The sequence below is a fragment of the Pongo pygmaeus genome, chromosome 2, assembly GCF_028885625.2.
Source record: "Pongo pygmaeus isolate AG05252 chromosome 2, NHGRI_mPonPyg2-v2.0_pri, whole genome shotgun sequence".
Classification (NCBI taxonomy): domain Eukaryota; kingdom Metazoa; phylum Chordata; class Mammalia; order Primates; family Hominidae; genus Pongo; species Pongo pygmaeus.
Genome location: NC_085930.1, coordinates 67,644,136 through 67,661,393, shown reverse-complemented (window position 1 = coordinate 67,661,393; position 17,258 = coordinate 67,644,136). Strand labels below are relative to the sequence as shown.

General features: G+C 47.7%; 2 protein-coding genes and 1 long non-coding RNA gene across 6 annotated transcripts in view; 2 read left to right on the top strand and 1 right to left on the bottom strand.

Moving 5' to 3' along the window:
- The window catches only part of IRAK2 (interleukin 1 receptor associated kinase 2), an 80,483-nt gene extending 73,161 nt beyond the window's left edge, over nt 1–7,322 (top strand). For both annotated transcript variants that reach the window (XM_054481361.2, XM_054481360.2), the window contains 2 exons: nt 2,182–2,473; nt 5,677–7,322. In XM_054481361.2, coding sequence (XP_054337336.1) covers nt 2,182–2,473; nt 5,677–5,789 — 405 coding nt within the window. In that variant the 3' untranslated portion in view covers nt 5,790–7,322. The remainder of the gene's footprint in view (nt 1–2,181; nt 2,474–5,676) is intronic.
- A 3,688-nt stretch (nt 7,323–11,010) lies between these two features.
- Nucleotides 11,011–12,967, bottom strand: LOC134739168 (uncharacterized). Its single transcript, XR_010125701.1, has 2 exons — nt 12,762–12,967; nt 11,011–12,610 (listed from the first exon to the last, which is right to left on the bottom strand). It is a non-coding gene; the product is annotated as an uncharacterized LOC134739168 (long non-coding RNA).
- The window catches only part of TATDN2 (TatD DNase domain containing 2), a 31,977-nt gene continuing 27,493 nt past the window's right edge, over nt 12,775–17,258 (top strand). For all 3 annotated transcript variants that reach the window (XR_008501556.2, XM_054481348.2, XM_054481349.2), the window contains exon 1: nt 12,775–13,185. Coding sequence is in view for 2 of the 3 variants with exons in the window: in XM_054481348.2 (XP_054337323.1) it covers nt 12,775–13,185 (411 nt within the window). In the remaining variant the exon portion in view is untranslated. The remainder of the gene's footprint in view (nt 13,186–17,258) is intronic.

The window sequence follows — 17,258 nt, the reverse complement described above, 5'->3', positions numbered from 1 at the left end:
TTTTTAGTAGAGACGGGATTTCACTATGTTGGTCAAGCTGGTCTCGAACTCCTGACCTCAGGTGATCCACCTGCCTCGGCCTCTCAAAGTGCTGGGATTATGGGCGTGAGCCACTGTGCCTAGCCTCACTAAGGGTTTTAAGCAGAGGTAGGACGTAATCAGATTTATATTCTAAAAAGTTATGTCTCCTTCAACCAATTATTCTTTCAGTAAGACTTTCATTCTTTTATTCATTCATTATTTTGTTCAGTGTGTCACTTAAGGTGCAGGTGAAACTGCTATAACAAGGAGACTGCAAAATGTAGTGGTTTAAATAAGATAGACGTTTATTCTCTTTAGTGTAACAGTTTGAATTTACACAGTCCAGTGCTAATGTGGCACTGCCACGGTATTGGGGACCCAGGCTCCTTCTATATTGTTTATCTGCTATCCTTACCATGTGCCTTCCATGTCAGGGTCTAAGATGGCTGCTGTTGCTCAGGCCATCACACCTGCATTCCAGCCAGTGAAAGAGGGTTAAAAGGAAAAGGTGGACACATTCCCTTTCTTTTAAAGATATAACCTGGAAATGCATCACTTTTTCTCACATAATAGAGAGTAGAACTTAGTTACATGGCCACGCCTAGCAACAAGGAAATGCGGTCTTTAGATTGGCAAATATTTATTGGGCATCTACTGTGAAGATTTATCTCAAGAAGTAACATGTGGCCTGGGCCTTGAAGGATGAGACGTTTGCCACATAAAATAAAGGGGATAGGGTGCTTTAGGTGTAAGAAGAGGTAGGAGATGGCCTTAGCTCTTAGTACATCACAACCAAGCTAGGAAGATGAAAGAACAGCTGGGTCAGGGACTGGAAGATAAGCAGGCCTGGGTTTGATGGTCACCTTTGCCATTTACTGGACTGGCTGGGTGGCTTTAGACAGGGAACTTAACTTTTCTGATCTTTTAATTTTTTATCTATAAAAATTCATGCATTGTGTATGAAATGGATACATTAGTGGCCGGGCGCGGTGGCTCACGCCTGTAATCCCAGCACTTTGGGAGGCCGAGGCGGGCAGATCACGAGGTCAGGAGATCGAGACCATCTTGGCTAACATGGTGAAACCTCATGTCTACTAAAAATACAAAAAATTAGCCGGGCGTGGTGACAGGCACCTGTAGTCCCAGCTACTCGGGAGGCTGAGGCAGGAGATTGGCATGAACCCAGGAGGCAGAGTTTGCAGTGAGCCGAGATACGCCCCTGCAGTCCGGCCTGGGCAAAAGAGCGAGACTCTGTCTCAAAAAAAAAAAAAAAAAGAAATGGATACATTAGTATATTGAATTTTTTGCAAGGCACTGAGGAGATGAGATTTGTTATTGTTGTTACGGGTATAAGGGTATGTATGTGTGCTCTGTGTGTGTGTGTGTGTGAAGAAGAAACATTCCTTCCTTGCTTCCCTCTAATTTTCCTAACCTCCTTAACCAGAAAAACCTTCCAGGGCAACATCTATATTATTTGTGCTTTTTTGATTGAAAGTGTTAGGAACTTAAACTCTTACACACACACACATGCATGCATACACACACAGACATAGGGAGAGGGGAAGAATATGAATGAGTGAATTAGCGAATGAATGAACTTAGTGTCTCATTTAACCAAACAACAGAGAGGACAGGCATTGCTCTGCTTTCAGGGAAGTTAGACCCAGGATCTCAAACACCAAAGGTACAGCCATTGTGTCTGTGTGTCTGTGGCTCTCTCTCCGTTGCTTGCCTCTGCTTTACTCTGTGTTGAGGTTTCATTTTCCCCTACTGTAAATGGGTTTTCTGGGTATAATGGGGCGTCTGGTTCTACCACTAGAAAGGAAAGGCTGGAGGTCTTTCCCCAATAAGCTCTAGGTGGAAAAGTTTCAGGGAAGGATTCTGATTGGCCAGCTTCGATCACATGCCCAAATTCCTATGGCCAGAGAAGTGGGGTACTATGATCTGCCCATGTTGGGTCATGCCGTCTCATCTATGACAGGGCAGTTGGTGGGCAACCACAGGTCTTTTCAAAGGAAGGGTGTGATTTTTTCAGACAAAGCAACCAGCATTAGGTTCTTCAGTCTGCTCCCCGCCCCCTCTCTGTTGGGAGGCCAGATGTTAGCATTTCTATTTCAGAGAGAATTCCTGATGAGCTCCCTTCTCCCTCTTCTCCCAAAGGTGCGTGGCTCTGTGGCTGCTGTGGAAGAGTGGCTCCGAGGTCGGGAGATGTTGCTCCCTTGGAGTGGGCTTTCTGAGGGTACAGGCTCTTCTTCCAACACCCCAGAGGAAACAGACGACGTTGACAATTCCAGCCTTGATGCCTCCTCCTCCGTGAGTGTGGCACCCTGGGCGGGGGCTGCCACCCCACTTCTCCCCACAGAGAATGGGGAAGGAAGACTGCGGGTCATCGTGGGAAGGGAGGCCGACTCCTCCTCTGAGGCCTGTGTTGGCCCGGAGCCTCCCCAGGATGGTAAGCCAGAGGTCAGAGTGCATTTGGATGCTCATGTGTGTGTCCCCAACTTCAGCCCATCATTTTTTCTTTCTGTTGCCCTCATTCACTCCTTCATTTGGTTATTCAGTCATTCACCAACCAGCCAGTTTTTCACAGAGAAACCTGGGAGGCATCCTTGACACCTCCCTCTCCCTGCCCTGGACTGTGTCTGGTTAATCACCCAGTCCTGTCCATTTGCCTCCAAAATCTCTCTCACCTCCATCTACTTCTCTGGATTCTCCCTTTGTCTGAGCTCCTGTCCTCAGGGGACTGCATAGCTTCCCTTAGTCCTCCTCCATCCTGGCTCCTCCCTCACCAGGTCCTTCTCCAGGAGCCAGCCAGAGTAGATTTTAAAAACACAATGCCGGCCACGCGAGGTGGCTCACGCCTGTAATCCCAGCACTTTGGGAGGCTGAGGCGGGTGGATCACCTGAGGTCAGGAGGTCGAGACCAGCCTGGCCAACATGGCGAAACCCCGTCTCTACTAAAAATACAAAAAAATTAGCTCAGCATGGTGGCGCGTGCCTGTAATCCCAGCTACTTGGGAGGCTGAGGCAAGAGAATTGCTTGAACCCGGGAGGCAGAGGTTGCAGTGAGCCAAGATTGCGCCACTGCACTCCAGCCTGGGCGACAGAACGAGACTCCGTCTCAAAAAAACAAAAAACAAAACAAAACAAAAAACACAATGCATGTCATCCCTCGTTCAAAGTCCTCACGGCCCCATGTGGTCTGTTGCTGTCTGTCTCTCCTCTCAACACAAACACCATCCTCACCAGTCACTTCTAAAGATATCTTCCAGGCTGGGTGCGGTGGCTCACACCTGTAATCCGAGCACTTCCGGAGGCTGGGGTGGGCAGATCACCTGAGGTCAGGAGTTCAAGACCAGCTTGGCCAACTTGGTGAAACCCTCTCTACTAAAAATAAAAAATTAGCTAGGCGTGGTGGCGTGTGCCTGTAGTCCCAACTACTTGGGAGGCTGAGGCACGAGAATCACTTGAACCCAGGAGGTGGAGGTTGCAGTGAGCCGAGGTCGTGCCATTTCACTCCAGCCCTGAGTGACAGAGTGAGACTCCGTCTCAAAAAAAAAAAAATAAAATAAAGAAGATACTTTCTGGCGCAGTGGCTCACGCCTGTAATCCCAACACTTTGGGAGGCTGAGGCGGGCAGATCATGAGTTCAGGAGTTCAAGACCAGTCTGGCCAATATGGTAAAACCCCCCGTCTCTCTACTAAAAATACAAAAATTAGCTGGGTGTGGTGGCAGGCACCTGTAGTCCCAGCTACTTGGGAGGCTAAGGCAGGAGAATTGCTTGAACCCGGGAGGTGGAGGTTGCAGTGAGCTGAGATTGCACCACTGCACTCCGGCTTGGGTGACAGAGGAAGACTCTGTCTCAGGGGAAAAAAAAAGATACCTTCCATTCCTGCCACTCAGGTCCAAGGATACCAAGTTTCTTTCTGAAATAAAAAATTAGGAAGGCCCCTCATTTTTTTTTTTTTTTTTTGAGACGGAGTTTCACTCTTGTTGCCCAGACTGGAGTATAATGGCGTGATCTTGGCTCATGGCAACCTCCGCCTCCCGGGTTCAAGCGATTCTCCTCCTCAGCCTCCCGAGTAGCCGGGATTACAGGCATGTGCCACCATGCCTGGCTAATTTTGTATTTTTAGTAGAGACAGGGTTTCTCTGTGTTGGTCAGGCTGGTCTTGAACTCCTGACCTCAGGTGATCCGCCCACCTCGGCCTCCCAAAGTGCTGGGATTATAGGTATGAGCCACCGCACCCGACCAGGAAGGCCCTTTCAATGCAGTGTCCCTGTCCCTTAGTAAACATGGTTCAATGAATGTCCCAGGCTCTGACCACTCCTGTTTCTCTTTTACTCCTCCTGCCATGGGGAGGGGAGAGGAAGAAGAAAGACAGGATGTGAGCATTTTTTTCACTCCACCCTCCCACCCCTCAACATCATTAAGAGGAGCAGGGAAACCCTCTCCTTTCTGGAAGGTCAGGGTAGGTTGCAGGGCTTCCTGCAAAGGCAGAGGAGATGAAAATGCTCATTACAGCCGGGTGCAGTGGCTCATACCTGTAATCCTAGTACTTCGGGAGGACAAGGTGGGCTGATTGCTTGAGCCCAGGAGTTTAAAGATCAGCCGGGGCAACATGGTGAAAACCTGTCTCTACGAAAGATGCAAAAATTAGCCAGGTGTGGCCAGCCAGGCATGGTGACTCACACCTGTAATCCCAGCACTTTGGAAGGCCAAGGCGGGTGGATCACTTGAGGTCAGTAGTTTGAGATTAGCCTGGCCAACGTCGTGAAACCCCGTCTCTACTAAAAATACAGAGAAAAAAAAAAGGCCAGGCCTGGTGCCTCACGCCTGTAATCCTAACACTTTGGGAGGCTGAGGCGGGCGGATCACGAGGTCAGGAGATCGAGACCATCCTGGCTAAGATGGTGAAACCCCGTCTCTACTAAAAATACAAAAAATTAGTTGGGCGTGGTGGTGGGCGCCTATAATCCCAGCTACTCAGGATACTAAGTCAGGAGAATTGCTTGAACCCAGGAGGCAGAGGTTGCAGTGAGCCGAGATTGAGCCACTGCACTCCAGCCTGGGCAACAGAGTGAGACTCCATCTCAAAAAATAATAAATAAATAAAGAAATAAATAAATAGGTTGAGTGCCGTGGCTCATGGGCCCGGCGTGGTGGCTCACGCCTGTCTGTAATCCTAGCACTTCGGGAGGCTGAGGCGGGTGGATTGCCTGAGCTCAGGAGTTCAAGACTAGTCTGGGCAACACGGTGAAATCCCTTCTCTACTAAAACACAAAAAAATTAACTGTGTGTGTCGCCCAGCCTGAGCAACAGAGTGAGACTCCATCTCAAAAAAAAAAAAAAAAAAAAATAGCCAGGTGTGGTTGTGCACACTTGTAGTCCCTGCTACTCAGGAGGCTGAGGTGGGAGGATCACCTGAACCTGTGAGGTCAAGGTTGCCTTGAGCTGAAATTGTGTCACTGCACTCCAGCCTGGGCAACAGAGTGAGACCCTGTCTCGATTAAAAAAAAAAAGAAAAAAAAAAAAAAGAAATGCTCATTACACTCAGGGCCTGATTCAGAAACCTGATTTAAGTGAATCTAAGAATTATAATAATAGTAACTTTCATTCAAGTCGCTCTTGTTTGCTTTCTGTTGAACATCAGTTACAGAGACTTCATGGCAAATTGACATCAATGAGGCCAAAAGGAAACTGATGGAGAATATTCTGCTCTACAAAGAGGAGAAACTGGACAGCATTGAGCTCTTTGGCCCCTGATGACCGGAACACAGCTGAGGACCCTTGTCCTCAGTTGGAAAGATGACCATCAGATCAAGAAAAAGGTCTGAGGCAGAATCCAAGATCTGCCAGGAAACACACAACAAAACATCGGCTGTCCTGGGTGGGAGGGAAACTTCATTTCACTGGAATGAGTTGGGATAGAAAGGCCCTCAGCTTTTAGAGACACAAAAATCCATGAAGTCTCTTCCTTTCTGGGCTTTGTTAGTCAGAGCAGGGGATCAGAGGAGACTGAAGCAGAAACCCTGCACACGGGCCCAGGATGTGGCTGATTTTGTGGTTCCGGGGAGTATGTGATGATAACCACCCCAGCAGATTCCATTACCTCAGCAGCTTTTGTTCCCCCACCACTGGCAGTTCTGCAATGCCATAGCATTTTCCAGAGCTAAGATCTCTGGGTTGTATTTGCTGACAGCCTGCAAGCTTGCATGCTCTGAAAGATTTTTTTTTAGTTTTTAATTTTTTTGTAGAGATGGGGTCTCGCTTTGTTGCCCAGGCTGGTCTTGAAGTCCTGGGCTCAAGCAATCCTCCCACCTCAGACTCCCAAAGTGCTGGAATTACAGTTGGGAGCCACTGTGCCTGGCCTGGAAGACTTTCAACTTGTGTCTCAGTGCAGTTCTTGACTCATCTCTCTGGGTCTCAGGTTCTACAAATGCCAGACACCTAGCGAAGAGCTCTGCAGGCTTTCCACTGCCTGTATTGGAAATCTTGCAATTCACATAATTATTCAGTCACTGCCTGGTACCTTTATCTTCCCATCCCACTAATGTTAGTATTTTTTAATGGAGCTTTTATTTTGAGAATATGTGTTTGTTTGTTTTTTGAGACAGAGTCTCACTTTGTCACCCAGGCTGGAGTGCAGTGGCACGATCTCGGCTCACTGCAAGCTCTGCCTCTCAGGTTCAAGCGATTCTCCTGCCTCAGCCTCCTGAGTAGATGGGACTATAGGCACCTGCCACTACGCCTGGCTAATTTTTGTATTTTTAGTAGAGACGGGGTTTCACCATACTGGCCAGGCTGGTCTTGAACTACTGACCTTGTGATCTGCCTGCCTTGGCCTATCAAAGTGTTGGGATTACAGGCTTGAGCCACTGCACCCGGCCGAGAATATGTGTTATTTATGACTAGATGATGAAGAATCAGGAGAATCCATTTCATGTCTGATTCTGCTGCTAATTAAGTCAATCATTTAATTTTTGGGACCTCAGTTTCTTTGTAAGTAAAATAACACCTGCTTGTTCTTCATCCCTGGGCTGTTGGGAGGAACAGATGAGACTGGTTATAGAAGCACTTGGAAAATGCACTTGTCCTGTTTTGTAAAATAAATAAGGTATTAAATGTGTATTTCTGCCATGTACCTAATGATTATTCAGTGTGTATATATCTGAAAAGTCATGTTGCAGATCTTTTTGTGAAACAGATGCTATTTTAAATTCACTGGGAGAAATATCCTATTTAAAGTAATTCTATAGTAATTTCTTTTTATATAATAAAAATATATTTGTAAAGTCAGCAGACAACTTGTAATCAGTTTTGTGTCTGAAAGAATTTGTTTAGAGAAGGCACTCTGCATCCTTGAGATCGGGTAGCCAAGAGCTACGATCCTGGCTCTTACTGTTGACTGTTAATAGCTGCATGATCTTGGGCCCAGTTAGGAAGTTACTCTGAGGCTCTGTTTCCTCATCTGTACGATGGGAAAAAGAAAAAGTACCCATCTTGTAGGGTTGTTGTCAGATGGGTCCTGCCTGGTGAAAGCATTTGGCAGCTCCCCAGTAAGGACAGCTTTGGCTTGATGTGTGATATAGCTGAGCTGGGTCCCAGTCCAGGTAGACAGTGATCTATACAGACAGCCCTGTCTTCAGCTCCAGTGTCTGTGAGGATTCAAGGTGAATGTGCATTTTGTGCCCCAAATGGGACCTGGCCTGTTGCGAACACTTTACAATTATAAGCAGGTGTTTCCAGGGCTGTTTGAGCAATAGAGGGCTGACATCAATAGGTTCGTAGTTATCCAGACATACTTAACATTTCTAGACTAGGATTTCATATATTTTTGGAGAAGTCAGTGAATCCCCTTGGGACTTGGATGAAAGCTCTAGACCTTTGCTACATACAGACATACATACATATGCATTCTGAGTACATGAATTCCAGACCTTCACGGGCACCATGATGTCTTTTCATGGATCCCCCATAGGGAAGCCCTGAATTATTTTTTTTTAGGTTAATAGAGGATTTAAAAATCTAAACAGCACAAAGTTTCCATGGTGAGAAGGCAGGCTTTTTCTCAATGGGATCTTAGTCTTCAGTTTCTTGTTCCCAAAGGCAACCACTGTCACTAGGTTGGAGTATCCTTCCAGAGGTGATGGAAAACAGAGGTGATGCTCAATTTAGTCATCAGGGAAATGCAAATCAAAACCTCTATGAGATGCCACTTCACATTCACTAGGATAGTTGTAATCAAAAAGACAAAAACAAGTGTTGGCCATGATGTGGAGAAATTGGAGCCCACACACACTGTTGGTGGGAATTGAAAATGGTGAGCACTTTGGAAAACAGTTTGGCACTTCCTCAAAAGGTAAGAATTTCCATATGACCTAGCAATTCTTCCCCTAGGTATCTACCCAAGAGAAATGAAAACATATCCACACAAAAGCCTGCACACCAACGTTTATAACAGCCAACAAATAGAAACAACCCAAATATCCATCAACTGATAAGTGGATACATGAAATGTGGTCTATTCATGCAATGGAATATTCAGCCATAGAAAAGAATTAAGTACTTATGAAGCAAAGACTTTCCTCCCCATCTAATTAGGAATAAATAGACTTCTCTTAGAAGCAAAATTTATTCAAAGACCTAACATTCTTAAATACCTGCTAGCCATAATAAATCAATGTACTTTATGTTCTTAGCTCCCACAATTTAGCCTAAATATTTGCCCTGGCATGGTTATACTGGTCCAAGCAAGCATTAAGTCATAGCCTGTTCCTCTTCCTTATTTGAAAGTGTTTTTACCTTTCTCAGCATTCCACAAGTTACTTCCTCCTTCCTTTGTTCTCCTCTGCTTTTGCCTCTTTCAAAAAATTCTAAGTTGCTAGCCAATCAAGACAAATACAGAATGTGAAGTCCCGTTTCAGCCAATGGAAACTGGACACAGCGGTAGGGTGGATACATCAGGTTATAAATGACCCTGTCTCCTTTGTTCAGTGTACTCGTGGCAAAACTGCTGGTGAGTGTACCGTTTCTGCAGAAAGTATAAAAACGGCCTTGCTGAGAAAATTATTTATGTTCAAGTGCTATTTCTTTATGGCACCGGGGAACAAACATTTCAAACATACTGACACATATTACAACATGGATGAACCTTGAGATCATGGTAAGCAAAAGCAAGTCACATATTGTATGATTCCATTTTTAATTTTGTCAGAATAGGCAAATCTATCAAGACAAACTAGATTACAGTCTTGCTGAAATTACAGAAGTGAGCCACCAGGCCAGCTGGTCATATACCTTTTTTCTTTCTTCTTTTTTGTTTTGAGACAGAGTCTCCCTCTGTCGCCTAGGCTGGAGTGCAATGGCACGATCTTGGCTCATTGCAACTTCTGCCTTCCAGATTCAAGCGATTCTACTGCCTCAGCCTCCCAAATAGCTGGGATTACAGGTGCATGCCACCATGCCCTACTAATTTTTGTATTTCTTTTTAGTAGAGATGGGGTTTCACCATATTGGTGAGGCTGGTCTTGAACTCCTGACCTTGTGATTTGCCCACCTCAGCCTCCCAAATTGCTGAGATTACAGGCATGAGCCACCACGCCTGCTGCTCATACACTTTAAATGAGTGAACTTTATGGTATATAAATTATATCTTAAAGCTGTTAGAAATGAACACACAAAGTGGTTACCCTCAGGCATTTGAAAAAAGCAAGCCACATTTACCTTTGTATGCCACTCCTCTCTATTTAGCCACACGCGTATTTTGTTCATGCTTTTCTAGGTCCTTTGTTTTTTCATGTCTTTCTTGGCCATTGCTCCTCAACAGTAAGTTTAGATCACTTCATTCTTTTTGCCTTACATTCCATTGTATGGATATTCCTTAATGTATATAACCAGCTCCTACTGATAGAGATTGAGGTTTTGTTTTCATTCCAGCTACTACAGACAATGCCACCTTCCAAGGAGACTGTATCAATTAACACGTTCATCAGGGATGTATGGGAGTGCATTTCCTCACATCCTCAGCCACAAGGTATATTATCTTGCTTTTTTTTTTTTGAGCCGGAGTCTTGCTCTGTTGCCCAGGCTGGAGTGCAGTAGCGTGATCTCAGTTCACTGCAAGCTCTGCCTCCCGGGTTCACGCCATTCTCCTGCCTCAGCCTCCTGAGTAGCTGGGACTACAGGCATCTGCCACCATGCCCGGCTAATTTTTTTTTATTTTTTATTTTTAGTAGAGACGGGGTTTCACCGTGTTAGCCAGGATGGTCTCGATCTCCTGACCTCATGATCCGCCCACCTCGGCCTCCCAAGGTGCTGGGATTACAGGCGTGAGCCACCGCACCCGGCCCCTTACCTTGTTTTTTGATTATTGCCAATCTAACGAGTGGAAAATTATAATTTTATATGTACTTTTTAATTTAATTTAATTTATTTATTATTTTTTTTAGAGACGGAGTCTGTCGCCCAGGCTGGAGTGCGGTGGCGCAATCTCCGCTCACTGCAAGCTCCGCCTCCCGGGTTCACACCATTCTCCTGCCTCAGCCTCCCGAGTAGCTGGTACTACAGGTGCCTGCCACCATGCCTGGCTAATTTTTGTATTTTTAGTAGAGGCGGGGTTTCACCGTATCAGCCAGGATGGTCTCGATCTCCTGACCTCGTGATCTGCCTGCCTTGGCCTCCCAAAGTGCTGGGATTACAGGCGTGAGCCACCATACCTGGCCTTATATGTACTTTTTTAACGGCTGAGGTGGAGCCATCTTTCTTATGTTTAAGAGCGTTTCATAATTTGTTTTTGTTCATTGCTTCCTTTGCCTTTTTTTTTTCTTTTTCCCTGAGACAGGGGTCTCACTTTGTCTCCCTGGCTGGAGTGCAGTGGCAGTAATCTTGGCTCACTGGACCCTCGACTTCCCAGGCTCAAGGGATCCTCCCACCTCAGCCTCCTGAGTAGCTGGGACTACAGGCGCCCACCACCACACCAGGCTAATTTTTGTGTTTCACTAGAGACAGGATTTCACCATGTTGCCCACGCTGGTCTCGAACTCTTGGCCTCAAGAGATCCACCCGCCTCGGCCTCCCAAAGTGCTGGGATTACAGATGCGTGCCACTGGACCTGGCCTCCTTTGCCAGTCTTAATACTAAGTTATTTTATTATTTTGGGAGAATTGCTACATCGAATATCAGCCCTTTGTCGTATGTTTCGAGTATTTTTCTAAATTTGTACCTTGTCTTTGATTTTCTTTTCTTTTTTTTTTTTTCTTTTTTGAGACAGGGTCTTGCTCTGTCCTCCAGGCTGGAGTGCAGTGGCGGGATCACAGCTCACTGCAGCCTCGACCTCCCGGCCTCAAGTGATCCTCCTACCTCAGCCTGAGTAGCTGGCACCACGCCCAGCTAATTTTATTTTTTGTAGAGATGGGGGTCGCACCATGTTGGCTAGGCTGGTCTCGAACTCCCGAGATCAAGCCATCCTCCCGCCTCGGTCTTCCAAAGTGCTGAGATTGCAGTCATGAGCCACCGCGCCCAGCCGTCTTTAATATTTTTCACCAGGCGGATAGTCCACATTTTTGTGTAGTCTTTTTTTTTTTTTTTGGTGGCTTCTAATTCTAATTCTTCCCCTTTCTGGGTGTGTACTTAGTCTCTCTGAGCCACAGTTTTCTGCTTTATAAAGTGGGGTGATAATGCTCAGCACACGGTTTGCTTTGGCTCGATGAGAAATCCAGGTCTGAAAGCTTCAGGCACAGGGGCCGGCACTGAGGGGAACAGCGTTAAGCGAGGCGCGTCAGCGGACACCGCCTGCCTGCACATCTGGCTGGCCTCCGCTTCCCGCTGTTCAAGCCCACGTGAGTGGCTCCGCCCCATCTGGCTTCTGACCAATGGACGAGCTTCCTAAGGCGTACCGTCCCGACTCCAAGCGGCTTGGCTTTGAGGCGGGCTCCGTCTTGCTCGGAGTCCCGCCCCTTGCCGGGTCGAGCAATGGGCGCCTTCCATTTGGCGCAGGCCCCGCCCCTGCCGTTCTCCGGCCTGCGGGCCGCAGGGCTGGTTCCGGAGGGCGGGCGCCACGGAGGCCGGAGTGGTCGCAGTTTGGGCGGAGGCCAGGCCAGGCGGGGCTGTAGGGCTGGGGCAGGCGGCGGGCTGTCCAGCGGGACAGCGGCGGCAGCCGGCGGGGGGCGTCCTGAGTTGGCGGTCGGGGGCGCTGCCAGCTCCCGAGGGGCCGCTCGGGCCCCTTCCGGCCCGGATCTGGTCGGGCCGCAGGTGCGGGGCGTGCTTCGGCGCCCGGGTCTGGCCCTGGCCTACGGGCTAAGCGCCGGGCCCCAGGGCTGCGGGTCCGGCAGCCATGTGTGGATCTTGAAGCGCCATATGGTTTTCTGAAGCGCTTTGACAGTTCTGAAGGGCTTTATATTGCAAACTGATCAAAGCGCTTTGTAGCCCCGGAAGCGCTTAGGCATCTCCGAAGTAGCGCTGGGCAAAGTGAAGGCTTCCTGATCTCAGAAGCACGTTGTGGGCTTGGAAACCAACGGCAGCCTTTAGTAAATTTTGGATCGCTTTGACTTCTCCGACACGGTTTGGCATCTCTGAAACCTTGAGAACTGTGATGGGCAGTGGAAAGAAGAGGGAAAGGTCAGTGAGGCTAGCCCCTGGCTCTGCCCTTATGTCTTGCCCTCCTCCTGGGCCCGGGGTGGCGGGAATCTGAGGTGGGGCCGCCAGGAAGGGTGGTGTTGGAATCCAGGCCCCCTGTACCTTGCAGGTGCCCATGGCGTCCGAGCGGGGCAAGGTCAAGCACAACTGGAGCAGCACGTCGGAAGGGTGTCCCCGCAAGCGCAGCTGCCTCCGGGAGCCCTGTGATGTGGCCCCCTCCAGCCGGCCAGCTCAGAGGTCTGCGTCGCGTTCTGGAGGGCCCAGCAGCCCCAAGCGCCTGAAAGCCCAGAAGGAGGACGATGTGGCTTGCTCGCAGAGGTTATCCTGGGGCTCATCCCGCCGCAGAAATAACTCCTCCTCCTCCTCCCCCCATTTCTTGGGCCCTGGTGTGGGCGGGGCCGCCTCCAAAGGCTGCCTGATTCGGAACACTCGGGGGTTCCTGTCTTCAGGGGGATCCCCTCTGCGTCCTGCCAACGCCTCTTTGGAAGAAATGGCTTCTCTAGAGGAGGAAGCCTGCAGCCTTAAGGTAGGTGGCTGCCACGCTTTGCAATCGGTGAAGCCCCTTCCACATGTCTTGAGAGGTTGGGGATGGGAATTTTGGTGGAAGGAGACTATAAAACATTACATCCTTGAAGGTCTGGAGAGTCTTCTTAGAAGTCCGCTCCACCCAAACTCGAAGACCTAGCAGTCTTCTAGGCGCGTGGCCTGAAGTTAAGCAGAGAGGTAATTTTCAAACTCGGCAGCACTTTGGAACTACTTGCAAAGCTTTAAAATACTTGGGCCTGCCTTCTACACCAGAGAAACTGATTTATTGGGCTGAGGTGTGGTCTGGGCTTCCAGATTTTTCAGTGCTCCCCCGGTTATTGTAAACGTGCAACCCCGTTGGAGAATCACTGCAGTAGAAGGTGGATTATGTGCTCAAGAGAAGAATGTATTTATTTTAGTTGTCAGTTTAAAGAATTGTGTGCCCTTGTACTTTGAACCACTCTGAATCACAGAACCAAGAATTGTGGTTCTTGGTGTAGCTTTTCTCCAAAGTCATAGTTTCCAGCATGTTGGGGTTTTGCTTGGTGGTGCTAGTTTTTCTTTTTTTTGGAGGTTAAATTGTTAGTTCCCTAATGGAAACACGCAAGAGGGTTTCATAAGTACTTTGAGCAGACCAAGAAGTGCTTCACGGAGAAGATACATTTCGCTCATCTACTCAGTCAAGGCTTTGAACAAGTATGTGTTGAGGGTTTAGTTTGTGCCAGGCAATATTCTAGGTGTTTGGGATTCTTTACTAACAAAACAAATCACTTTCCCCTTAGAGTTTGCATCCTAGGTTTTGAAGCTCTGAGTCTTAAGAAGTGAGAAGTTCTGCCTGTGGAGGAGTGGAGAAACAGTCTTATTTGGGATGAGACGGGCTGCCTCTAGAGAAAATTACTTTACAAAAGCAATTAAAACAGGCCCTAAGGAATATGTGTTTGTTTTTAAGCCTAGCCTTGGTGGTTTCTTTTGTGTAGCTGAGAAAGGAGGCTGTATTTGACTTTGTGTTGGGGACTCGTAGGCTAAGTGCCCCTGGTTTTTTCAATGTGGACCTCACTGTCTGAACTCTTGTGTGGGCAGGTGGATTTTTTCTTTTTAAGTTCACAAATAACGGTGAGTTGAAAAGCCCTGTCTCTAGTGTAGGAATGCTGAATTTGTCTCAAATCAGGTAAGTATGGGACTTTGCTCATACAAGTTAATCTTGCCATTAATCCTTGATACAATTTCAGTAGACTTGGGTACAGCATAAAATAATGCCAGGTGATTAAATTTAGCTTCACCGACAATTTATAGATAGAGTGAAACCTGGTACCGGGATAGGCAGGAAATTTATTTTACATAGTCTTTCAGGTGTGCTGAATCCCTGGCTGTCCTAAAGACCTGGAACTCGGGTTTGAGGGTGTGGTCTCTAATCTGGGTGGGTCTAATTGTAGGATGGACCCACCTTTCTCTCATTAAGGCTAAAGGGGCCTTGTTTTGCAAGAACCCAATTTAATGGTTTCAGTATAAGCGCTTGAGGGTTATTGTGCGCCATGCACTGTTGGGTCTGGGAGTGATGAGCTTCTAGGGAGCAGTGTGGTGGGAGGGCTGGAGGGGCGGGTGGTCATATGACTGCCCACAATGTGGTATGATGGAGTAGTGAGCCCAGAATGGAGGCTGGAGAATGAGGTAGGGGGCGGATTGCAGCAAGGTTTTAGTAGCCAAGGGAATTTGGATTTTATCCGAAGGACAATGGATTTTATTCTAAGGGACAATTCCCTTAGAATTGTATTTTTTTTTTGAGACAGATTCTTACTGTCACCCAAGATAGACTGCAGTGGCACGATCTCTGCTCACTGCAACCTCCACCTTCCGGGTTCAATTCTCCTGCCTCAGCCTCCCAAGTAGCTAGGACTCCCAAGTAGCGCTACCATGCCCAGCTAATCTTTGTATTTTTAGTGGAGATGGGGTTTCGCCTTGTTGGCCAGGCTGTTCTCTAACTCCTGACCGCAAGTGATCTGCCTTTCTCAGCCTCCCAAAGTGCTGGGATTACAGGTGTGAGCCACCATGCCCGGCCAATTGTATTCTTTTTTTAAAAAAAAATTTTATTTTTTTGAAACGATTTCCCAGGCTGGAGTGCAGTGGCACAATCATGGCTCACTGTAGCCTTAAACTCCTGGGGTCAAGCAATCTTCTTAAATAGGTGAGAATATGGGCATATGCCACCACACCCTGCAGATTAAAAATTTTTTTTTTTGGGCTGGGTGCGGTGGCTCACGCCTGTAATCCCAGCACTTTGGGAGGCCGAGGTGGGCAGATTACGAGGTCAGGAGATCGAGACCACCCTGGCTAACACGGTGAAACCCTTTCTCTACTAAAAATACAAAAAGTTAGCCGGGTGTGGTGGCGGGCGCCTGTAGTCCCAGCCACTCGGGAGGCTGAGGCAGGAGAATGGCATGAACCCGGGAGGCAGAGCTTGCAGTGAACCGAGATCAAGCCACTGCACTCCAGCCTGGGTGACAGAGTGAGACTCAGTCTCAAAAAAAAAAAAAAAAAAAAAATTTTTTTTTTGTAGAGATGAAGATCTCACTATGTCTCCCAGGCTGGTCTCAAACTCCTGGGCTCAAGCTGTCCTCTTGCCTTGTCCTCCCAAAGTGCTGGGATTAGAGGTATGAGCCACTGTGCCAGCTGGATTGTCTTCTAAGCATTTAGAGAATTTATACAGGGCTCTACACAGAAAAGGAAATTGCATTGTAGAAAGATCACTTTTGTCGAGCGAGGATTTTTATATTACCCTGATTGTCCATCTCTAGGACTGCTGAGGTCTCTTCCTGGAGTATATGTTTGTCAGTTTAAAAACCAAGTGTACGGTACTTGACTCATCTTGATGAATTACAAAACATCTCTTACCTTCCACCTTCATCTGTACCTCTTCCTCCCTTGCTCTGCAGTCATCTGTGAACTTATCTGTCCTGGTCCTAAGTCCTTTAGCAAGCACAGCCGAGGGGTACTCACAAAAATGGCATGTTCATCCTCAGGTACTTCTAGAGTCCTCTCACCACTCTCCTGTGTCTGCTCTGTAAACTTTTTTTTTTTTCTTTGAGACAGGGTCTTACTCTGTCACCCAGGTTGGAGTGCACTGGCATGATCATAGCTCACTGCATGTCAACCTCCTGGGCTCAAGCGATCCTCCTGCCTCAGCCTGTAGGTGGAACTACAGGCGTGTGCCAACCTGCCTGGCTAATTTTTTTTTGAGACAGAGTCTTGCTCTGTCACCCAGGCTGGAGTGCAATGGTGCAATCTCAGCTCACTGCAGTGCTGCAATCTCGGCTCACTGCAAGCTCCGCCTCCCGGGTTCACGCCATTCTCCTGCCTCAACCTCCCCAGCAGCTGGGACTACAGGTGCACGCCGCCATGCCCGGCTAATTTTTTTGTATTTTTAGTAGAGACGGGGTTTCACCATGTTAGCCAGGATGGTCTCGATCTCCTGACCTTGTGATCCGCCTGCCTAGGCCTCCCAAAGTGCTGGGATTACAGGCGTGAGCCACCGTGCCTGGCCTGCCTGGGTAATTTTTTATGTTTTGTAAAGTCTCCCTATGTTGACCAGGTTGGTCTCAATCTCCTGGGGTCAGGCAATCTTCCCACCTTGGCCTCCCAAAGTGCTGGGATTACAGGCATGAGCTACTGTGCCTGGCCTTGCTCTGTAAACTTTGAGGGTTACACAGTTGACTTTGTTCCCTTCTCCCACCAGCCTTTAACACGTCTTTCTCTGTGCCAGGTCACAGAATATTCTGAGGGGAAGGTGTTAGACTGGTCATTTTAGAATCGGTAGAGGTCCCTGCTGGCTGACCTCGCATCGTTCTCTTCTTACCTCCAGGACAGTTGGAGATGTTTTATGTTAGCTGATGATCTTCATTTACGCTTCACAGAGGAGATTAACTGTGTGACGAGCACCTTCATGTAGTAAAGATTATTTTTACTATGACATCTAAATGTCTACATTCAATTTAGAGTAGGAAGAGTGGAAGGGAAAATTTGAGCATGTATGATAAGGCTTGATCAACTATGATTCTTGATGTTTGATCTATAGACTGT